At 39.3% G+C, this 25,411-nt stretch overlaps 1 protein-coding gene across 7 annotated transcripts in view; it reads right to left on the minus strand.

Annotated features, from left to right (window-relative positions):
• FKBP5 (FKBP prolyl isomerase 5) overlaps positions 1–25,411 on the minus strand; it is a 116,656-nt gene that overhangs the window by 37,815 nt on the left and 53,430 nt on the right. For 4 of the 7 annotated variants that reach the window (XM_023253900.2, XM_023253903.2, XM_023253901.2 and 1 more), the window contains 3 exons: positions 19,933–20,058; positions 15,594–15,738; positions 15–157 (listed from right to left, as the gene is read on the minus strand). In XM_023253900.2, coding sequence (XP_023109668.1) covers positions 15–157; positions 15,594–15,738; positions 19,933–20,037 — 393 coding nt within the window. In that variant the 5' untranslated portion in view covers positions 20,038–20,058. Of the gene's footprint in view, positions 1–14; positions 158–15,593; positions 15,739–19,932; positions 20,062–25,411 lie in introns of all 7 variants that reach the window. The other 3 variants (XM_023253902.2, XM_045057434.1, XM_045057435.1) reach the window with 1 other exon arrangement.

Raw genomic sequence — 25,411 nt, forward strand, 5'->3', positions numbered from 1 at the left:
ACACACACACTTACCTCAAAAAAGAGAGTTGCATTCGAGGGAATTTTGGGGAGACTGCCAGCAGAGCCATATGCGTATTCTGGTTTGCACAGTAAATGGCAGATCTCTCCTTTCTTCATGGTAGCCACCCCAATGTCCCATGCTTTGATAACTTGGCCTACGAGAAAGAAAAAGGTGGTTGAAAGCGATAGGCTGTATTTAAAAATATTTAACTGTCATAAAACAAAAGTTTGAATAAATTTCCTTTACATTACATAATCAATAAGCAGGGGCTCAAAAAGAACCAAGAAATAAATTGATTAAAAAAATTTTTTTTAATGTTTATTTACTATTGAAAGAGAGAGAGAGAGAGAGAGAGAGCGCGCGCGAGCGAGCATGAGTGGGGGAAGGGCAGAGAGCAAGGGAGACACAGAATCTGAATCAGGCTCCACGCTCTGAGCTGTCAGCACAGAGCCCAACACGGGGCTCAAACCTGTGAGATTGTGACCTGAACGAAGCAGGAAGATGTTTAACTGACTGAGACACCCAGGAGCCCTGCCCCCTTTAAATTTTTTTAATGTTTATTTACTTTTGAAGGAGAGAGAGCCAGCGAGCATGAGCAGGGGAGGGGCAGATAGAGAGGGAGACAATAAACTGATTTTTGAGGGTGACCAGAGAAGATTCCCTGCTGAGGAGGAGAACAGTAGTATTAATTTCTAAGTTTCAAAGACTGAATCTTTGAAAAGTGGTAATAACGTAATCTTTGAAATGTAGCTGGGCTGCCGCTGTTGCTTAATTTACAATTTCAACCATAATAAAGGGTGTGTTTTCTAGGTACAGATAGAACAAAAATAGTATGGAATGAAATGGAATTTGTCCTAAGGAAGCTTATAATTCAGTTGAGTAGACAAAAACAACAAAACAACTGGAAAAGTATAAATTGCATAAAAGGGCCCATGAAAGAGATCTCCAAATTTAGAAAAAGAAAAAAAATATTTTTGTTTTGTTTTTAAACAAAATGGTTGTGTGTCCTTTTGTCAAATCACAAGAACTACTGAACTCAGAATTTTTTTTCCTTCTTCCAGGAAACTAAAAGTTGACTTTACTCCTCAACTGTAGAACTATTCTAGCGTACATAATTGTAATTATATCTTACAATAATCAGTCTCAAAGCCTTTGGGAAACAAAAAATGTAGGTGATTTAAAGAGGTAAAATACAAAAATGAGGTACTATGTCAATCAAAAACTTAAGTACTGACAGCAGAATCAGGTAAACAATAAATCCCAGCAGAAGTGAATTTTTTAAAAGTTTATTTATTTGAGAGTGAGACAGTGGATAAGAGCAGGGGAAAAGCAGGGGGAAGGGGGAGTGGGAGGAGGGGGGAGGAGAGGGGAGGAGAGGAGAGGAGAGGAGGAGACATAATCCCAAGCAAGCTCTACACTGTAGTGCAGAACCTGATGTGGAGCTCAAACCCACGAACCACGAGATCATGACCTGAGCCAAAGTCAGATACTTAACCGACTGAGCCACACAGGCACCCCTGAAAGTGAATTTTGAAGAAAGCTATCATCTTGAACTGTGGTAGGATATTAGAGTAAGACGAATTCTATACTAAAGTAGGTAAGTAGGGATGGACAGAACATTCCTGACTCAGGACTACAGCTTAAGTACTGTAATTTTTCAAAAGATCAGATACTGTAGTTAAAAATGTTTAAGTTATACATGCCTATTATTCAATCACACACAAGAGAAAAAACAAAGTAAAAGGGCATCCATTCCCTCCTTGTAAGAAGACACTGTTTGTTGTTCCTTTTAGACCCTTCTGGTGCATGGTGTACAGCATATCATGCATTTAATTCTGCTTTTTATTCAATATATATCTTGATCTCTTTCTGTCAGCAGAAAGGAGGATATGCATTATTTTTAGGATATGCATTTTAGAGGTTAAAAATGTAGACTGTTTTAACCACAGACTACCTGGATTCAAATACCAGGTCTGCCCCTTATAAGTAATGTGTAAATTATTTAATCTCTGTGCCTCAGTCTCTCATCTGCAAAATGTAGATAATAACCGTGCCTGCCATATAGTTGTTATGAGAATTGTTAGATAAAATTTGTCAAGTGCATGACATAATGACTGGCATATGATATATACTTAAGAACAGCTGTCATTATTCAGGCACCTGGCTGGCTCAGTTGGTAGAGCACGTGACTTTTGACCTTAGGAACAGGAGTTCAAGCCCCACGTTGGGTGTACAGCCTACTTCTAGAAATAAAAATAAACAAATAATGAAAGATCAGCCATCATTATCATCATCATAAATACAAATATACAAATATTTGTACAACATTGAATACAATTATTAAATGAGATCTAGTTCATTCTAAATGACAGCATGATATTCCAGTCACTCTCCTATTGAGAAACATATTAACAGTAGTCTAAATAAGGATATGTGTCCATACAGGATTGTCTACTTTGTGTGAGAATATTTGGAGAATATTCTAGAAATGCAATGGTGATGTGCACTTTCAATTGGACGGACGTTGCCCAACTGCCCTTCTAAAATGGCTACATCGATTTATTTTTTTTTTTTAATTTTTTTTTTCAACATTTATTTATTTTTGGGACAGAGAGAGACAGAGCATGAACGGGGGAGGGGCAGAGAGAGAGGGAGACACAGAATCGGAAACAGGCTCCAGGCTCTGAGCCATCAGCCAGAGCCTGACGCGGGGCTCGAACTCACGGACCGCAAGATCGTGACCTGGCTGAAGTCGGACGCTTAACCGACTGCGCCACCCAGGCGCCCCGATTTATTTTTATTTTTAAAAAATGTTTATTTTTCAGAAAGAGCACTTGCAAGTGGGGCAGAAAGAAGGAGACTGAGGATCTGAAGCAGGCTCCAGGCTCTGTGCTGACAGCAGAGAGCCCGACGCAGGGCTCCAACTCACAAACTGTGAGATCATGACCTGAGCCAAAGTCAGACGCTTAACCAACTGAGCCACCCAAGTGCCCCAGCTATGTCAATTTATATGCTCACACATGGTTCTATTGTGAAAACAGTCCAGAATCATCAGGTGAAATGTAAAGTCTGCTGTTGATAGGTTGCTTTCCTGTCACTGATGCTTGGAGTGGGCCCTTGAGGAACATTTTTTTTCTTTACTATCAACTCTGGTATTTTAAGACATACTTGTCCAGGAAATCTTTATATTGTGTGTTGGGGGGAGGGGGAGGGGGGACTATTGTACATTTTTTCAAGTTATTTAGCCAACTACTGAGGAACAAAGGTCCAGCTATTAAGAATACAAAGATGGCCATTCCCTTCTTCTTTCCAAGGAAGGTGCAATGTAGTATGGCTAGTGGAAGAGAATGATAAGTGCACTGTTTTTCTTTTTGCTTTAAACAAAGCAATGGTAAACACCAACAAAGAGTATAAACAAGGGGCTTTTTGCTTTTGGATGAGGGTTAGAGCAATCAACAAAAGCCCAATTCATTGATAAGATCTACTCTATGCCTAGAAGTTGGAAACATTAGCCTGTGGATTAAATCTATAGGAGCCTTGACCTCAAAAATTCATGCCTGTGCCTTTGCTTTTCTTCTCATTTAGAACATAAAGCTTCTCTTACGTCGAATTCCTAATACTGAATGAAAACACATTAGCAAAGAGCCAGACTGGTATGAACACAGGTATATATTTCTAAAATAGTCAACCCAGGGACTTTCTTTTTTTTAAAATTTATTTGTTTATTTTGAGAGAGAAAGAGAGCACGAATGTAGGTGTGAACAGGAAAGGGGCAGAGAGAGAGGGAGAGGGAAAAGAGTCTTAAGCAGGTTTTACACTGTCAGTGCGAGCCCGACACAGGGCTAGAACTCACGAACTGTGAGACCGTGACCTGAGCCAGTCACAAACCAGATGCTCAACCCACTGAACGACCCAGGTGCCCCCAGGGACTCTTCTTAAAAAGTACTTCCCCCTGTTGTGATGACTACCGGGTGATGTATGAAGTGTTGACTCACTAAATTGTACACTTGAAACTAATATTACACTGCATGTTAACTAACCGGAATTTAAATACAAACTAAAAAAAAAAAAGTATCTTCCCCCGATTAAAAAAACAAAAAGTAACAATACATACTTATCATAGAACACCTAGAAATTATAGAAAAGCATAGAGTAAAATAAAAAAACCTCTGAAATTCCAGCATCTGGGGTAAACTGTCAGTTTCCTGGTTCATTTCTTTCCAATTATATGCTCACTTGGTTTGCATTTAAAATTTTTACATATACATTCTTAAAATTCTGGTCATAGTTTATTTGGTTTTGTGATCTACTCTATATTATTTCACACTAAATGAGCATTTTCTTATTAAAAGACAGTATTTGAAAAATGACCCAATAACTATCTCATCTTCTGATTATAATTTCAATTACATTAATAAACATTTAGGTTCTTCCTTTATTCTTCTGACTTTTATAAAGTTCTGATGAACTGATGGATAAATGGATAAAGAAGATGTGGTGTGTATATATATATATATATGTGTGTGTGTGTGTGTGTGTGTACACACACACACACACACACACACACACACTTGGCAATCAGAAAGAATGAAATCTTGCCATTTGCAACTACGTGGATGGAACTAGAGGGTATTATTCTAAGCAAAATTAGTTGGAGAAAGACAAATATCATATGACTTCACTCATGTGAGGACTTTAAGATACAAAACAGATGAACATAAGGGAAGGGAAGCAAAAATAATATAAAAACAGAGAGGGGGACAAAAACATAAGAGGCTCTTAAATATGGAGAACAAACAGAGGGTTACTAGAGGGGTTGTGGGAGGGAGGATGGGCTAAATGGGTACGGGGCATTAAGGAATCTACTCCTGAAATCATTGTTGCACTATATGCTAACTTAGACATAAATTTAAAAAAAAAGTTCTGATGAACAATTTGGCACCTACATCTTTATGTAACTTTTTCTGTATAATAAAAGCCTCTTACCTGATAATCAGAGCTATACAGCTGGGAGGTTAATTTAAAATGTTGCTTGGGATTCTCGCTCTCTGCCCCTCCCCTGCTCCCTCAATGAGTGGGTAAATCATTTGCAATTTACAACGCGGGTTTCTTTAAAGTGGACTGAGAACCAGAAGATACGTGTAAAGCAATCAGTACATGGAATTCTTCTGGTAAAATGTGTTCTGAAGGGCTTGTTTTTGCCTTTTACCCATCCCTAATTCAACAACAATTTACAAAATGCTTTTAGCAATTTACCTTAGTAAGGCTTTCCAAAAATGTCCAAGTTTTCACAGAAATAATTCCTCTTTCTTTCTACACTAATTTAAGTGTTTTATATATTAATTAAATTATATAATTACAAAAAGTACAATGGCTATAAACAGGTTTCAAGTGATTCTTAGTAACAGTCTGAGGAAGAAAAATGCAGGCCCTAACATCCAGAAACTGCTGGACACTGACAGCTAGGCCTTACTGATGTCTGAAGCTGGCCTGGGGGAACCTAGGCATGCTATTCTCCCGGTGCACACAAACAATCTCACTAAATACCAACATCAGACAAGGTCACTCTGAGACCATGAAAAAGTGAGACAAAACAAAAACACTTCAAAATTTTGGACAAAAAATAAGGTCATTGTGCAACCTACAAAATACCAAATATCCCCCTCTCCTGGCAGCCAGGAGTGACTGCTGCTTCTCCAGCAGGTAGGGCTTTAGTCTCTTGTCTATTTGGCCTCCCTCCTAGATAAGATTTGTTAAGATCCCCAAAGAATCACCCCACATCCTAGCAATATCCAATCCAGAGCAAAGGAGCTCTTCCTTAATTCCTTCCCCAAATCACCCGATACAAAAGCCTAAATCCTAAAATAAATCCCTTTGAACACTCTTACTGAAATACCACACAGTCTCTCACGTGCACTTTACCTCTACAATGAGTAATCAACCCGGCTTGTTCAATGACAGCTATGTTCCTAGTGGTCTACGGCTGGAGGGCATTGACAAGGCACACTCAATTGGCTGAAGCACAGTGTAGGACCACACCACAGAACAGGAAACCAGCAGTATTGCTCAACATCTTTACAAACAGAATGGGGAGCATCATCAATCCGGGGTTGGTTAAGCAAGCTTCTACCATACTTTCTTAGGTTCAATTTGTAGAAGCAGAATTACGGGGTCAAAGCATAAACATTTTACAGATTCTTCTTGATCTTTAGGATCATAATTATAGGCATCATGTACCAAGAATATGTAATTTGTTCTCACACTTGATCTGGACTTCCAATTTTACTAGCTCAAATATAATTTATCAATTTCAGGAGTCCTATTTCATTTGTAACAATAACTGAAATAAAAACATATATTTAAACAAATCTATAGCATAGCTACCCCTAAGTTTAAAGGCTCTCTCTACATATGTAACCACAGGCAATTGAAAAACTTAAAAGTATACAAGAAGACTAGTATCAAAGCAATAAACTGTACTTATTTCTTGCTTCTGCAAAGTGTAATCGAAGAATACATTTTAAGACATAAAATTTTATAGGTTCAATGTAGGTTCATCAATCCTAACAAGTGGATCACTCTGGTGGAGGGTGTTGTTAAGGGGGAAGCTATGCCTGTGTAGGGATGGGAGATACATGAGAACTCTGTACCTTCTGCTCAGTTTTACTGTGAACCTAAAAGTGCTTTAAAAGTCAATTCTACTGGGGCGCCTGGGTGGCTCAGTCAATTAAATGTCCAACTTCAACTCAGGTTATGATTGCATGGTTTGTGAGTTCGAGACCCACGTCAGGCTCTGTGCTGACAGCTCACAGCATGGGCCCTGCTTTGGAATCTGTTACTCTCCCCCTCTCCCTCCCCCATTCATGCTCTGTCTCTCTCTCAAAAAAAAAAAAAAAAAAAAAAAAAAGTTTAAAAAGTCTATTAAAAAAATCATAGGGGCACCTGGGTGGCTCAGCCAGTTAAGCATCCGACTTCGGCTCAGGTCACGATCTCATGGTCTGTGAGTTCGAGCCCTGCGTCAGGTTCTGTGCCGACAGCTCAGAGCCTGGAGCCTGCTTTGGATTCTGTGTCTCCCCTTCTATCTGACCCTCCCCTGTTCATGCTCTGTCTCGCTCTGTCTCAAAAATAAATAAACTTTAAAAAAAATTTTAAAAATCATATTAACAAAATTTAACAAAGTAACCCAAGTGTCCGTAGATAGATGAATGGATAAAGATGTAGTTTATATACACAATGGAATATTATTTAGCTATAAAAAAGAATGAAATCTTGCCATTTGTAACAATATGGGTGGATTTAGAGGGTATAATGCTAAGTGAAATAAGTCAGAGAAAGACAAATACCGTATGATTTCACTCGTATGTGGAAACAAATGAACAAAGAAATAAAAGACAATCAAATAAACCCAGACTTTTGAACACAGAGAACAGTTACCAGAGGGGACGTGGGCAGGCTATGGGCAAACAGGTGAAGGGGATCAAAGAGTACACTTATCGTGATGAGCATTGAGTAATGTACAGAACTGTTTATTGTACACCTGAAACTAATGTAACACTGTATGTTAATTACAAATTTTTTTAATGTTTTGTTTTGTTTGAGAGACAGAGAGAGACAAAGCACAAGCAGGGGAGGGCAGAGAGAGAGGGAGACACATAATCCAAAGCAGGCTCCAGGCTCTGAGCTGTCAGCACAGAACCCAACTCGGGGCTCAAACCCATGAACCATGAGATCATGACCTGAGCCGAAGCTGGAGCCTTAACCGACTGAACCACCCAGGCACCACAACACTGTATGTTAATTATACTGGAAAATAAATAAATTTATAAAATAAAAAATCAGATAACACATTTTAAAGTACATTTTGATTTAATCATGAATACTTTCATTTACAATAAAGACTATAGTGACCACTTTAGAATATTCTAATTTTTCTCTTTATTGATTTAAAACATTTTATAACATTGTGGTAAAATACAGGGGTGCCTGGGTGACTCAGTCAGTTAAGCATCCGAGTTTGGGTAACATCATGATCTCACAGTTCACGGGTCTGAGCACGGTACCAGGCTCAAAGCTGACAGTGCAGAGCCTAGGAATTCTCTCTCTCCCTCTCTCTCTCTCTGCCCATCCCTTGCTTTCTCTTTCTCTTCCTCTCTCCCTCCCACAAAATAAACTTAAAAAAAAAATTGTGGCAAAATACACGTAACATAAAATATGCCATCACAACCATTTTTAAGTGTACAGATCAATACTGTTACATATATTCACACTGTTGTGCAACCAGACTAAAACTTTTTCATCTTGCAATGCTAAAACTCTACCCATTAAACAACTTCCCATTTCTTTCTACCCCAAGCCTGTGGCAAGAGTTTCATTTGACTCCGTTTCTGTGAATTTGATTATTCTAGATTCACCTAGATGTCAGGGGGAATTATGTATGTCTTGTTTTTCAAAAGTTATTATTTTTCAGTTATCTCTACACTCAACGTGGTGCTCGAACTTACAACCCATAAGATCAAGAGTCACATGCTCTACCAACAGAGCCAGCCAGGTGCCCCATATAGTATTTGTCTTTTCATGACTAGTTCACTTCACTTAGCGTATCCTCAAGTTCCATCAGTGTTGTCACATGTGTCAGATTTCCCTCTTTTTTAAGGCTGAATAATATTCCACTGTATGTATACACGAATTTATTTATCCATTCATCTACAGATAAACACTTGGGCTGCTTCCATCTTTTGGCTATAATGAATAATGCTGTTAACAAACAGGAGTGTACAAATATATCTCTTTCAGACACTGCTCTCAGTTCTTCTGCGAACATACTCAGAAGTAAAATTGCTGGGTCGTGGGGTAGTTCTATTTTTAATTTTTTGAGGAAATGCCATACTGTTTTCCATTGTGGCTGCACCATTCTACATTCCTACCAACAGCATACAAAGGTTTTCAGTTTCTCCACAGCCTTGCCACATGCTGTTTCCTCTCCCACCTTTTTTTGATAGTAGCCACCCTGATGGGTATGAGGTGGTATCTCAGTGCAGTTTTGATCTGTATTTCCCTAATTATTAGTGATGTTGAGCATCTTCTCATATGCTAGTCAGGCCATTTATTTATACACACACACACACACACACACACACACACACGGAGAAATGTCTTTCGTTGCCTATTTTATAATCAGTTTATTTGTGGTTTTTTGTTGTTGATGAATTATAGGAGTTCATTTTAATGACAAGGGATCAGATATTTGCAAACAGTCTCCCATTCCATAGGCTGCCTTTTCACTCTGTCATTGTATCCTTTGATGCACAGCTTTTAATTTTGATGTAGTCCAAGTTATATATTTTTTACTCTTGTTGCCTGTTGCTTTTGGTGTCCTATCTAAAAAATCATTGTCAAATACAATGTCAAAGCTTTTCCTCTATGTTTTCTTCTAAGAAAATATAGTTTTAGGTCTCATGTTTAGACCTTTGATGCATTTTTTAGTTAATCTGTGTATATGGTGTAAAGGCTACAACCTTCACTATCTTGCATGTGAATATCCAGCTTTCCCACCATCATTTGTCAAAAAGACTGTTTTGTTTTTTATAATTTTTTTAATGTTTATTCATTTTGAGAAAGTGAGAGGGAGAGAGGGGCAGAGAGAGGGAGACAGAGAATCCCAAGCAGGCTCCACACCGTCAGAGCAGAGCCTGAACTGTGAGATCATGACCTAAGCCAACACCCAGAATCGGACGCTTAACTGACTGAGCCACCCCACCCAGGCACCCCGATGAAAATACTGTTCTTTCTCTATTAACTAGTCTTGGCACCCTAGATGAAAATTATTCACTATATAACTTTTAAATGTGGGTATGCATTTGAAATATGAGCATATTTAAAATTCTACAGGATGAAAGATGTATTATATAGAAAAATACTTTTTAATGTGGGAATAGAGGACAAAAAAGATAAAATAATTTTGCCGTAGAAGGGTTTCCATTCAAAACAGAAGAGTTGATACTCTCTTAAATATAAGCATAATCACTAATAAGTTTCAGATAATTAAAAACACACATCTGATTTATTCCTGCTTTACCTTCATTGAAGGATTTCCAGGACTTAGTACAAATTTCTGCTATTTTAATTCTATGAGTATTTTGCTAATATTTTCTATTAAAAAAAAGAAAATTGCATATCATTATAAAATGGACAACGTCGGGGCACCTGAGTGGCTCGGTCGGTTAAGTGTCCGACTTTGGCTCAGGTCATGATCTCGTGGTTCTTGAGTTCAAGCCCCACATCAGGCTCTGCGCTGACAGCTCAGAGTCTGGATCCTGCTTTGGATTCTGTGCCTCTCCCTCTCATCCCTCCCCCACTCACACTTCTCTGTCTCTCAAAAATGAATAAACGTTAAAAAATAAAAAAAAATATATGGACAATGTTTTTCTTCTTTTTATACTAGATAAAGCAAATTAGCTTTTCCTGTTTACTTTTTCCTCTTATGAATTGTTTTGGTTCTATTTCAGAATGTCTTACAAAAGGGCTCTGATAATCCTCTCTACTCTCTACCAAAAGTATCTTGATTATGAATTGAACAAATAAATTTACATTTTAAGATTCTTCTAAGGTGATCATGCCTTCTGTTACATTCATTTTTGGCAGTTCTCTGATTACTAAGAAAACTGATCACAGGAGAATATCTTCCCATTCTCATGGCTTTATAGTTTTTTTAAAAAGAGAGGGAAAATAGGAATGGTAGCATAATCTGTCCTGGGACAGCCTCATTAAGGATTAACATCAACTCTGCCAGGCTAAACTGTTAGATACTTGAAGGCAGGAGTCAGGTCTTGATTATTTTCTATTTCCTAAAGAATTATAAACTATAATACCATAACATTATACTCAATTAAACAACAGGGTCCATGCTATAATTTTATATAAATGGAGTTAGAAATTTGTTAGCTTCCCACGGTTTAGTCTCACTCTGCCCCAACAGGCTTCTCTCCAGTATCCATTAACAGAGTAATGGAAATCAAAAGCATTCTTCCTCTACTGCAAAGCACCAGGTAAAGCCAAAGAACGTACTTTCTCAAAGTTTGCTGTCTTTCTGGCTCACACTTTTGGAGAAGGTTAGAAAAATTAAATATTTTGGCCTAAAAGCAATCCTGAATACTCCTAAACTGCATGTAAAACAAACAAACAAAAACCCAGATGTTAAGGATATATTTAAGTGGGAGCAAAAGCATCAACAGAAATTTAAAGGGAGCACATGGTTAAGCCACAAACAACCCACAGGAAGTTGGCTACACGGTTACCCATTACTAGTAGTGCTTTACCAGTTGTAAGATGTTGTCAAGACTTAAAGTGCATGAAAAAAACATACTTCAATTTAAAAAAAAAAACAACAAACTTTCAAAATAGGAATTCAACCCATAACATCAAGCAGGTAATAGCAAAAATTTTGCTTTTTAAAAAATTTTATTTATTTATTTTGAGAGAGAGAGAGAGAGGAAGGAAGGAAGGAAGGAAGGAAGGAAGGAAGGAAGGAAGGAAGGAAGGAAGGGAGGGAGGAAGGAAGGGAGGGAGGGGGGAGAGAAAGAGCACGAGCTGGGAGGGGCAAAGGGAGAGGGATACACAGGATCCCAAGCAGTCTCCACGCTGTGAGCGCAGGGCCCAACACAGAGCTCAAACCCATGAACCACGACATCATGACCTGAGCAGAAACTAAGAGTCAGACACTTAACTGATTAAGCCACCCAGGTGCCCGCAGAAACTTTGCTTTTGATAAACCTCTGTAAATACAGCATTCCTGTAAGAAAAGTGTCTGTCTGGTGTACAGCAGGCACTCAGTAAATTCTGCTGGATGAGGACCTATTTCGTTTTTGTACCTAGTTTAAGCTAGTTTTAAACCTTAAGATACATACACCTTGAAAGAAATTGCTTGTGTTTGAATCCTGGCCCTACCACTTTATTGTATAACCATGGGCTAATGGCTTACTTCTTCTCTCTGTAGTGTCCTCATATGTAAACAAAAAACCCAAACCAAATGAAAACAAAAATGATCAATCATAATAGGTAAGCCATAAAAAAAATTAGCAAAGTAGACTTCATCAAAATTAAAATTGTTCCTTTAAAGACCAATTAAAATGAAAAGGCAAGGCAGGGGCATCTTGGTGGCTCAGTTGGTTAAGCATCCGATTTTGGCTCAGGTCATGATCTCACGGTTTGTGGGTTCGAGCCCTGCATCAGGCTCTGTGCTGACAGCTCAGAGCCTGAAGCCTGCTTCAGATTCTGTGTCTCCCTCTCTCTCTGACCCTCCCCTGTGTGCTCTCTCTTTCAAAAATAAACATTTAAAAAAAAAACCCACAAAAAATTATAAACTGCCTGCCAATGTTTCTTGCTTTATCTTAGTCTTTTATGGTTTTCATTCCTGTAATCTTTACAGAAGGTACAAGAATGAAATCATAGCCAGAATTAATCTTAATGCTTTTCTACAGATGCGCCTCCTTTTTAGAGGAGCAGGGAAGGTTAGGTGGCTTACTCATGTTAACATAACACAGGAAAGAGTGAAGATAGGAACTCTGGCTTCCTAACACCCAGGTGGATGCTCTCCCCAAGAGACCACACTGTCTCTAGACAGGTGTGTCATAGGTACCAAGTCAACTGAAAGCTGCCTCTTTTATCTCTGCTCAAAATTCTAGGAAACATAAAAGACTCATTCAGCATAGGGTAGTTTATTAAGAAAATGCAGGTAGAAAAGATAGCAGCATAAGTTCTTAGCAATTCTTTTTTTTTCCCCCAGTTCTTAGCAATTCTTAGCAAGTCTACTTGCAAAGATAGCTGCTGAAGAGACTTGTTGGCTTAAATCCATCAACTTCTTTAGGACAGAAATTCAAAGGGTAGAGTAAGAGTTTGAAGGGGGCAGGGGGAGCAGTGGAAACACAGATGTCTGATGAGGCCATTTACTCTGAGGTCATCTAAATTAAATGCTGATGCCACAGCCATGCTGGTGGCCCTGGAGGTTCACATCTCTGAATCAACAAAAAAGAAAAAAATTCTAATTTAACTGTCAATCATTATCCGCTTTCTCGACAAAAAGAATCTGTATTTGATTGCCATCGTACTGAAACACAAGATTAATCTCACACGAGCCACCGACTCACTGAAGACCCAAAGGAGAAGGGAGCAGTGGCACAGGCTGCACCAGAGCCCGGGAAGGGAACAGCCGGACAAGAAGCAGGAGTCACCAGGACACAGGCCTGTGAGTACCAGGAAAGGCAGGGTACAAGAGAGGCAGAAAGAGTTTAAGTCTGCAGTTCCTCACTGGCTCTTTTCTTTCCCAGACCATGCCTGGTTAACAATTCATTTCAGGTGGTACAGTAAAAAATGAAAGGGGTTGGGGCGCCTGGGTGGCGCAGTCGGTTAAGCGTCCGACTTCAGCCAGGTCACGATCTCGCGGTCCGGGAGTTCGAGCCCCGCGTCAGGCTCTGGCTGATGGCTCACAGCCTGGAGCCTGTTTCCGATTCTGTGTCTCCCTCTCTCTCTGCCCCTCCCCCGTTCATGCTCTGTCTCTCTCTGTCCCAAAAATAAATAAACGTTTAAAAAAAAAAAAAATGAAAGGGGTTATAGTCAACACTGAGCCATGGTGGTAGACCAGTGCGGGGGGGGGGGGGGTCGTCCAATCCTTTTCTCCCACACTTAATCTGGGAACGAACTAGAGATCTGTTCTATCTGTAGCAGATAAGGATTAAAAACAGTGGTAACTCAGCCACTAACTTTCAATAAGCCACATGGCCCGCAAAGTCTAGTTTGATGTATGGGCTATTATTCTCACAAGATTAAAGAAAGTACTAAATTAACTAAAGGCACGCAAAAGCATTTGAAAATGAATTAGTAAAAATAACACTTAAGACCTGAAAATAGTGCTTCTCAACCTTTTTCCTCAGGACCCCTTTAATCTTAAAAATTGAAGACCCCAAAGAACTTGTTTATCTATCTACTGATATCTTCCACATTAAAAATTAGTTATTTACCAATTCAAAAATAGTACATTTACTATTGAAAAATAGTAACAACCTCATATATGTTAAAACAAAAAAATTTTTATGAAAAGCAACTATATTTGTAAAAAATTAGTGAGAACAGCATTGTTTTGCAGTTTAACAAGTGTAAAACGTGTCTGACTTGACAGAAGACAACCAAATTCTCATACCTACTTCTGCATTCATCTGTTGCAATCTGAGTTTAAATCTACAGAAAAAATCCAAACCCAAAAGATAGATAGGTGGAAAAGGTAGGACTACTTTAACAGCCTTTTCAGATAATTACGAATATAATCATCTGAGAGGACATGCAAGCTGGACAAGTGGCAGTTTCATAAAAGTTAGTTGCAATGGAGAATCTGAAAGCAGATCAAGGAACTTTTCGTTAATATTATGTTACACTAAAATCCACTGATCTAGCCTGCAAAACGAATGGATCTTTTTAGTCACACATGATTTTGTAACATCTTGTATTGGGAAAATATTCGTTCACTGAGTTACACAGATCTTCCACACGTTAACACATTTCACTGGATGATATTTTAAAAACCACATTCCTGAACATCCATCGATCTCATCAGAAGTCTTTTAAGTTCTGGGAAGCTGTCAAGCTCACCGTGGCAGATACAAATTTCCCAGAACTAGAATTTTCATTTGAAAACTCAATGGTTACAAATACTGTCAGCTGTTTTCCTGGAAGTGACAGGCTCGTTTCATTCATTTTTAAGAAAGTTATCTGCCAAATACTGAATAATCAAATCCGAACAATAACGGTTTGCCCTTTTTTTTCTTTTTTTTTCTTTCTCTCTTTTTTTTTTTAACGTTTATTTATTTTTGAGACAGAGAGAGACAGAGCATGAACGGGGGAGGGTCAGGAGAGAGAGACACAGAATCCGAAGCAGGCTCCAGGCTCTGAGCTGTCAGCACAGAGCCCGACGCGGAGCTCGAACTCACGGACCGCGAGATCATGACCCGAGCCGAAGTCAGACGCTTAACCGACCAAGCCACCCAGGCGCCCCCAGTTTGCCCTTTCTAATAAAAATGGTGTTTTCTGGAAAAATGCACATCATTCAGTTCTTCACTCAGGTTAAGCGCACAAGTGCTTTCCCAGGAGACAACCACTGTCCTCGGGTACAGAAGTGTGCCCTGTGTGCCTCCCTGTCTGTCACAAAACAGCAGAACAATGCCAAAGCCGAGGATTAGGATTTAATACGATTGGTATTTTTTACACTGTTATCAAGGACATTAAGTGACATGGGCTTCCCTCCTTTTTCTTATTTAAACAGCGAATGAGGGCATCGAAGAATATCGATTACTCATATAGTTTGTGCCATAGCCCAGATCTGTGCTAACGGCAGCAGCAGTTTTTACCACTGTAACTTTTGTACCATCAGTGCGAATGTCAACACGGTAAAAAGCTGGACAACATCTTAATAACATTATGAAAATAACTTTGACATTATGGACCCCCTAAAAATCTACTAGCTCCTATACAGGATCGACCAGCTTCTATATAATATAAATAGCAATAAGTCTAAGCAAAACACAACTCAAAAAACACCCTCTTACCTTTGCCAAGACTAAAGACAAACGGTTCATTTCTATCATGACTGGAATCAAATTTCTTCCCATTTGACAATTTTCCTTTGTAATGGACATAAACTTTGTCTCCAATCATTGGCATTTCCTCACTATTTCCCACTCTTTTGACAATCTGGAAAAGACAAACATCAAAAAAAGGAGCTGATTTTATTCTAATCAAATAAAAAAGGTCACAGAATCCATTCTACATTACCCAGGCAGATTTGCAAATAATTACCTGTCCTTTCTCAAGGCTTCCCTCCCAGTTCTCTCAATAATTCTAACTGTTAGGAAACCTTCCTATACTACTCTAAATCTTTAATGCTATATTTAATTTCACTGTCAAGCACACTATCCCCTCAAAATAAGGTAATAATATAACCAATAGATCCTGCTTCATGCTTTGACACTAAAATCTCTCAAAACATAGAACCAGTTCACATATAAACTGAATCAGAACAAAAAGATGAGTGGACTTTCAAAAATCTTCAAAAAGAAGTCTAAAGCAAGTTTCAAAAGGTGAGATTTTATTTACTTCCCTCTTTTGCTGAAAACATTACCTTTTGACTAAATTCCACTAGTTTGGTTTACTTTCAAAAAGCTCAACTTCCTAGTATAACAGGTTCCACTTCCTTTTATATGAAGAATATTCAATGTGCAAAAAACCCAGCATCACTGCATAGTTTGATATGATACTGAAAAACTTGTTTTCTAGTAAAGCAAATGCCAAAAAAAAAGCTCCAGGCTGAAAAATATTTAGCTGTCATAAAATCCAGTATACTTATTTTGTTCTTGGCAGAGTAGGCCACTAATGCAGTTGGTCAGTTCTGGGAAAAGAAAATCAAATCCAGGCGTGTGGTGGTATAATTTATTCTGTCAATCACCTATGCCAAATTAATCATCTTTATTAGGTAACAGAGGATGGTAGCTCATGCCCAAGAAACATCGTATTAGGGGAAGAGTCTGAAACTTTATATAAAGAATTCAATCATTTGCTCCTAAGTTCTTTAAGTTGTGTCCTACCAGCCCCGCCCTCTTATCACCATGTAAACACGGTAAACTTCTATCCTACAACTTTCTTAGTTCAAAGGTCCAGACATTGTTTAAAGGAAAAGAATCGGAGGAGCCTGGGTGGCTCAGTCGGCTAAGCGTAGGACTCTTGACTTTGGCTCAGGCCATGATCTCAGGGTCATGAGATTGAGCCCAATGTTGGGTTCTGCACTGAACATGGAACCTGCTTGAGATTCTCTCTCTCCCTCTCCTCCCTCATCCACTCTCTCTCAAAAAATAAAAAAAGATGAGAATCATTACTGCAACTCCACTAAAAACCTGTTAGAACTAATCAATGAATTCAGTGAAGTGGGAGGATTCAAAATCAACACACAGAAAGCAGTTGTGTTTCTATACACTTGTTAAAAAGGAAGTAATGGAAAAACAAAACAATCCCCAAAATGTAAATCAAACCCATGAGACTTTACCTCACCTTTTAGAATGGCTATGATGAGAAAGACGAGAAAAAAACAAGTGCTGGTGAGGATATGGAGAAAAGGGAACCTTCGTGCACTGGTGGCAGGAATGTAAATGGGTGCTGCCACTGTAGAAAATAGTGTGAAGTTTCCTCAATAAATTAAAAATAGAATTACGATACAATCCAGCAATTCTACTTCTGGGTATTATCTGAAGAAAATGAGAACACTAGCTCAAAAAAATCTATGCACCCCATGTTCAGGGCAGCAATATTTACAACAGCTAAACCCCGGAAACAATCTAAGGATCCATACGCAAATGAATGGATCAAGAGAAATGTGGCACATATACACACAGTGGAATGTTAATTCAGCCACAATAAAGAACACAATCTTGCCATTTGTGACAACATGGATGGATCTTAGGAGCATTATGCTAAGTGACAGAGAAAGACAGACACTGTGTGATCTCACTTATATGTGACATCCAAAAAAGCTGAACTCATAACAGAGAATAGAATGTTAGTTGCTAGGGGCTCTGGGTAGGAGGAAATGGGAAGATGTGAGGAGGTGCCTTAAGCAGTTGCATTAAGGAATGAATTTTAGTCTCGATTCATTTTAAAAATGTATGCTCCACAGTGTATTTTTATTTTCCTGAGCTAGTCACTGACTTCCCAGACGTGCCTTGGTCTTTTAAAAAGTTATGTATGTAATAGGGAATAAACGAGGTTACTACAGATGAGGCACTGTGCTAAATGCTTTATATAATCCCAGTAACTCTATGAGGTAGGTAGTAGTATTGTTCCAATTTTACAATGAGGAAATTTCATCAAAGAGAGGTTAACTACATCGCCCCATGTCGCACAGTTAGTAGACTATTTCATCTTAACCAAAAGCCCCATGGTGAAACCTAAGGCTCTAGACAGTGATAAGTGATATGATTTAAAGGGCTTACAATCTCAAAATGCGTCTTACAAGCCTAAAAATCTTATCAGATTTACTCCCTGGAACAAAACAGGGCTGGAGGCAGGTTGAGGAACATGTTCTCTGCATGGGTGGGTACACTGAAAACATGAAAGAGAAAGACTTAAATAGAGCGAGGAGATGCTGCAGACTGCCTGCACAATTTCTACTGTCTCTAGAAGTATCCTGGAGTTTGGGATAAGGAATTCATATAGTTATAGACTGAGAAGCCCTCTGAAAAATGAGAGCATGATACAAATCTATGGCATAAAGCCCTTATTTCGGTAGTTGAAAGTCTTCCAAAATTTGGCGTAGCATGTAGCAAGCTAACGGTAAAACAACTACATTCGGAAGATTCAGGCACAGAAAAAAAAGCTTTCACACAAGCAAGATCAGACAAAACAAACTAAAAAATTCTCATTTACTACTGCTGACACATGGAGATACTAAAACTCACTTAGTGATAATACTTAGAATGTGGGAGATCATATTTTCAGGGAAAAATAATTAACTATACAAAACTTGTCCATGTAACAACAATGTAGGAGAAGGCATGACTTAATACAACTAAAGCATTTAACCTTCTCTCAGCTGCAGTTTATTAATTTATATGGAATTCAAATATACATTTTCCATCAATAAAATGGAAGGATTAACAGGTGCTCTGGTTGTCTCACAAGACCACTGTGAGATACAAATGAAAAAAAGACACAGGGGCACCTGGGTGGCTCAGTCGGTTGAGTGTCCGACTTCAGCTCAGGCCACGATCTCACGGTTTGTGGGTTCGAGCCCTGCGTCGGGCTCTGTGCTGATAGCTCAGAGCCTGGAGCCTGCTTCGGATTCTGTGTCTCCCTCGCTCTCTGCCCCTCCCCCCTGCTTGTGCTCTGGCTCTGTCTCTCTCAAAAATAAACAAACATTAAAAAAAAAAAAAACACTATACATAGAAATGACTAATTACACGGTGAAAACCATACACAGTTTTTACTTTTAATTTTTAATTTTAGAGAGGGAGAGAGTGCGAGCAGGGCAGAGGGGCAGAGGGAGAGAAAGAGGACGAAGCAGGCTCCACACTTAGCATGAGCCCAAAACAGGCCTCAATCCCATGACCCTGGGATTACGACCTGAGCTGAAACCAAGAGTTGGACACTCAACCGACTGAGCCACCCAGGTCCCCTGTAGTGTTTTAATGAGGAAAGCTAATTCCGAAGTAAGATATATTCTTGGATGAAACCTCACAAAATATCTTCACTGCACAAACAAGAATCCGTATGTAAAAACAATCCTTTTGAACCCTGCAAGTTGGCTTTTCTTTTTCCTTTAGTAAGTCTTCTGGACTGTCATTAGCTAGCTTTCACGTCCTTAAATATTACGTTAAAATAACCACCCATGCGTACACGCTGAGAACTGGGGGACTCTATCTAAGTCCTACGTCATTTGGATCTGGCCCCCAGATCTGTATTTCCTATGATCTAGGATACTGGGCAGGTTAATTCACCCACCGGGGCCTCAATTTTACCATCTCTCTGGGAATAAAAATAAACCTCGCGGTGCCTGGGTGCTCACTCGGCTCTGGTCATGATTTCGCAGTTTGTGGGTTCCAGCCCCCCCATCGGGCTCTGCGCTGACAGGGTGGATCCTGCTTCAGATCTTCTGTCCCTTTCTCTCTCTGCCTCTCCACAGCTTGTGCGCTCTCTCTCTCTCAAAAACAAATAACCTTTAAAATTTTTTTAATTAAAAAAATAAACCTCAAGTCGTGAAGATGAAATGAGAGTTTAGCACTTAGTAAGCCTCAGTGAACAACATCCACCTCCACCTCCGACCAAAAACACAAACATTTTTATAAATAATCCTTCCAGGTAGGAAATTTCCCTACATGTCATTCAACCTTGTAACCTCACCTTTAATACTCCTCTATCTTTTTTAGAGGTAATATCCTCTCCGCGTTCAGCCACAGCTGCCGCTGGGTTTTCTCCATTGTTCTTGGCACCTTCATCAGTAGTCATGGTCTTTTGTTAGTAGAAAACCTGCTGAGAAGAAACGTATTTTAGCTAGGAAAAATATCACTGCTTTAAGCACCTGAAAATGTCCCTACGAACTGGGCTCTCCCTGATGTAAGATTTACGTGGGGCCAATAAGGTTAAACGGTGAAAATGAACACGAAAACGTTTGCCACAGGCATGTATTCATGTCATGAGGCATGTAAATAAAACATCATCCAGTTCTTCAGCTTCGTATGCAGCGCTGGCCCCAATTAGAGAGCAGTACAAGTCGGGTTTGGTGGTGATTACATTCCTCAGCATGATTACACACTGAAAAGCAGTACTTCCGGAACTTTGAAAATGTCTTTTTCCCACAGCCATATTCTTAACAGAGGATCAAGAACGTATCAGGTGACCTGTTTTTAAAAAACAATATATCACAGTGGCAAACAGAACAGGTTTTAGAAGCTCACAGACCCCAGTCCAAGTCTTAGCTCCAGCAATATGTTTGACACCTGCAAACCTTATCTCGCGGAGCCTCGATTTCACATCTGTAAAAGGGACAGAGTACTTTGTTCAGTTACTGCAGGCGTTAGTGAGATTCTGTGTGTATCATGTGAAGAGATTAGCACAGCATCTTAACTTAAAAATGTAAGCATTTATCATGCTTATTACTGGGTTCTCTACAGGGCTACCCTACACTTTTCATTTCCTGCTCAAAATGCCTATGGAAGGAGGCTCTCTCTTCCCTAGCATGGCATTCTGAGGCCCTTCACAGTCCAACCTAACCTGTCACAGGCCCAGCTTCCACCACTTTCTTTTGCTGTATCTCACGCAGCTCATGCCAAACCAGAGCAGCCCCTCAGCCATAATAAGCCCTGTGCTTTCCCACCTTGGTCCTTTTGCTTACTTTTTCTTCCTCCCTACACATGTTCCCTCTCAAATGCTTCCCCCGGCATACCAACCTTGACTCTATACTTGGAGGCTGTCTGCACTTCTGTGTGCTTCCCTAGCTCTTCCCTTGATGTGCTGCCTATAATTAATATATTTATAAGAAGACACACTGGTTTGATTTAAAACGTCCTTGAGAACAAGGGCCATGCTTTGTTCATATTTAGAACCCACAGAATGCCTCTACCTTTCAGAGTGCTAAAACAAAAAAAAGCAAGGAATCTGGGGCTCCTTACGAGCTGTTTGATGTCGGCTATCTTTCACTTCTCTCCATCTTTCCCCTCACCTGTGTAATTAGAATAAAAATAATAACAACTTTCACAGAGTGATCACCTGGGTTAAATGGTATGGTATGTATTTTTAGAAGTATACCTTCCAACATTAGCACTTACTGTTATTATCAGTCACCCAAATGACAGACACTTTTTCATACAAGGCAAGCCAGTGTTACCAACAGGCTAATCGATAGATGAAACAAAACACACCTCAGTGGCTCCTGCCATGATTAATTCCATACTGCTTTCCTGGTTGAGCAGAGAAAGTCAAGAATTAACCACTTCTACAGCTATTCTGCATTAGGCTAATAATGGATCTAAAGCTCCCTAAAGTCAATACATAATAATAATATATTGCAGTGTTTTAACTCATTTCCAATTGACCCAAATATACTTCAGTGTCAACAAAGACACAAATCAAATTCGGCTGTGCCGAAAAATCTTCAAAGAGAACACCAAAAACCAGGGGCTAAGCTCCTTTGCTCTATTTTCTAGCACACTTTATACCAAACACAAAAGATCCAAATGCTTGGCTCAGGATAAGGGAGAGGCCAGAACAAAGCATTCTCAAACAAACAACAACAGAAATTAAGTGCCCAGCTGTATGTGATGCTACGTTAGGTAATTAAGAAAATCACATGAACATTGTTGGTTCCCAGCTTCTAGTAACCTACTGCTTATAACAGACTTCTCTAATACATAGGAACTTGTAGAAGACACCTCCAAAAGAGAGGGGGACAAAAGATTTTTAAAAATATTTTGCAAGTCATGAATCATATTCCTGGAAAAATATATGTACCCAAAAAAAATTTCCTGGGCTTCATCAGTAGACGTCCATTAGTAGACCCTTGGCAAAACTCTGAATTAAATCAATGAACAAATTACAATAACCAGGTGGAAGGTTCTAAAGGAGTAGGACAGTCACAAAGTCTCAAAGCATGAATCTATATTACTTAATAGAGGAAAAGGGCTTTCCAATGAAGTGATCTGACAGCTATTCCTTAGCACAAGTGGTCTGCATCAAGATCAAACTGTGTACTACCCAAAGTAACACAAACTGATATCACTGTGCCTCCTGATGTGGTAGAATGCAAAGTATACATGTAGTAATCCTACCAAAAGTATTTAACCTGAAACTAATCAAGAAAACAAGACAAAATTTGTTGTGGAATATTGTAGGAGACAACTGGCCCAGACTCCTTAAAATGTTAATGTTATGAAAGATCCCTCACCCAAAAAAGACAGAGGTCCTGCTCTGGTTTAAAGGAGACTAAAGACCTGTTTCGAAGGGACATATGTACCCCAGTGTTTATAGTAGCACTATCAACAACAGCCAAAGTATGGAAAGAGCCCAAATGTCCATCGATAGATGAATGGATAAAGAAGATGTGGTATATCTATACAATGGAGTATTACTCGGCAATCAAAAATGAAATCTTGCCATTTGCAACTACACAGATGGAACTGGAGGGTATTATGCTAAGTGAAATCAGTCAGAGAAAGACGAGTATCATATGACTTCACTCATATAAGGACTTTGAGACAAAACAGATGAATATAAGGGAAAGGCAACAAAAATATAAAAACAGGGAGGGGGACAAAACAAAAGAGACTCTTAAATATGGTGAACAAACAGAGGGTTAGTGGAGGGGTTGTAGGAGGGGGGATGGGCTAAATGGGTAAGTGGTGGTAAGGAATCTACTCCTGAAATCATTGTTGCACTATATGCTAACTAATTTGGATGTAAATAAACAAACAAACAAATAAATAAAGTAGACTAAAGAGACACCACAACCAAATGTGATGTGTGATCTTTGGCCGGATCCTGGGTTAGGGGGACAAAAGTATCATAAAAGTACATTTCTGGGAGAATTAGAAAAACTTGGAAAAGTAAGACTGTACATTAGATTATTATTACTTTATAATGTCAACTTTCTGGGGTGTGATACAGTAGTAATGTCTTACGTAGAATAATATTCTCATTCTCAGGGGACACATGCTGAGGTATTTCGGGGTGAGGTGTCATGAAGTCTGCCACTTACTTTCAAATCATTTATGAGAGTGTGTGTGAGCACAAATATCACAAAAAAACTAAAAGCTTTGAGAAAGCATGGCCACCACACATCCAAAGACAATGCCTTTCTTTTCAATGCTCATCAACTGGGGATCAGCTGAACTTTTAAATGAAAATATTGTCAATCAAAAAGGATTTTCTTTTGCTTCTAATCCAAAGGGTAGCAAACAATGGCTTGCTAAAATTCAATAAATAGAAAACCTGTATGCTGATCTGCTAACTTTGTAAGTCTCACTTGATCAAGAAATTTACTCTTCATTTTTGGTTCTAACACTGCAAGGGATACAGGTGATTTCAGACAATGGTTCTAAGTAGTATGGAGTTGCTAAGAAGAGGAGTAGCATGAATTATTAAAACACAAAGATAAACAACAAAACTGTTTTCAACGTTCAAAGGCAGATAAATCTGGAAGAATAAGGAAAAAAACGGAACTTTCCAAGTTTTTTCCCTTAATTCCAGTTATGTCATTTGGGATACAGATTTTTATAAGCAAACAAAACAAATTAAAAAAAAAAAAACCCTTTTTCCGGGGAACCTGGGTGGGTAGTTCAATTGGGTAAGTATCCGACTCTTGATTTCAGCTGAGCGGATGATCTCACGGTTCCTGAGTTCAAGCCCCGAGTTGGGCTCTGTGCTCGCAGCACAGAGCCTGTTTGGGATTCTCTCTCTCCCTGCTCCTCCTGCTCGGGCACATGCACACGTGCTTTCTCAAAATAAACAAACATTAAAAACAAACAAACCAACAAACAGCTCTTTCCTTGGGGTGCCTGACTGGCTCACTCTTGCAACTCTTGATCTCGTGGTCGCTGAGTTGAGTCCCATGTTGGGTGTAGAGATTACTTAAATAAAAATAAAACTTAAAAACAACAATGACCTTTTTCCTTAATCTAGTTTATATGAAAAAAGGCAGGAAGAACAGACAATTCCTAAAAACCGGCAAGACACACTGAGAAAGTTTCACTTTCTTCATGAGAGAGCCTTTTCTTCTCTCCCCTACTCTCAGTTTATTCTGGATTTAGAACCACTATGTAGCTATGGATATTAATCTAGGATAAAGCTCACTGTTCTGAACTGTCCAAAGGGGGGAAACTGCTACCCGGCACATCAGAGAGGGAACACACAGTTCTGTTATGGACATGCCAGATAAGCAGGCACTCTCCAAAGCGCCAGTCCGCAAACACCTGAGACATAACAGAAAAATGAGAATACGCTTACAATTTCACCAACAGCGTACTGAAAAATTCAGTCAATGTAACTAGACTGTCAGATTCCCCAGATGAGAAGTCCTTTTAAAGCGTTATCCACTAACTCCCCATGTGTATTACTTACTGTGTTGTTCTCTGTTAAAATATAGATAACTTGTAGCAGGTTATCCTACTGTCTACCAGGAGAGTTTTCAGAAAGATTAAAAAAAAAAAAAAAAAGAATATAGGAACTAGATACTTGGTTAACAGCACAGAACATTACAGTAGCATTCTTTCTACGTAACACACATGCCTAGGCCATAAAGGTTTTCAGCCTCCTAGAACTAAAACACAAAAGAAAGAAAACACACAAGGAAAGAGGTATATACCCTGGGGCTTAATTCATCTTAATGCAGTAATTCATCTTAATTTTGAATATACTCGAGTGAGGATGAACTGAAAAGCCCTCGCTGACTTTTTAAATTTTTTTTTAACGTTTATTTATTTTTGAGACAGAGAGAGACAGAGCATGAATAGGGGAGGAGCAGAGAGAGAGGGAGACACAGAATCTGAAACAGGCTCCAGGCTCTGAGCTGTCAGCACAGAGCCCGATGCGGGGCTCGAACTCACAGAGTGTGAGACCATGACCTGAGCCGAAGTCGGATGCTTAACCGACTGAGCCACCCAGGCGCCCCTGCCCTTACTGACTTTCAACCCAGGCCTCCGTCAAACATTCAAGTCCAGGAACACACCAGCATGTTAGGAGGAGTTCCCAGACAACAAAAGATAAATATGCATGCAGAGGAAAGAAGATTACATATGAAGACAGACTATACATCTCTATAAAACTGCACACTGCATTTAGCCATGTACGTTCCCCCAGGTAACGTCCTTCCTCCACACTGGGGAGGGGA

The sequence above is a fragment of the Felis catus genome, chromosome B2 (assembly GCF_018350175.1).
Source record: "Felis catus isolate Fca126 chromosome B2, F.catus_Fca126_mat1.0, whole genome shotgun sequence".
Lineage (NCBI taxonomy): Eukaryota > Metazoa > Chordata > Mammalia > Carnivora > Felidae > Felis > Felis catus.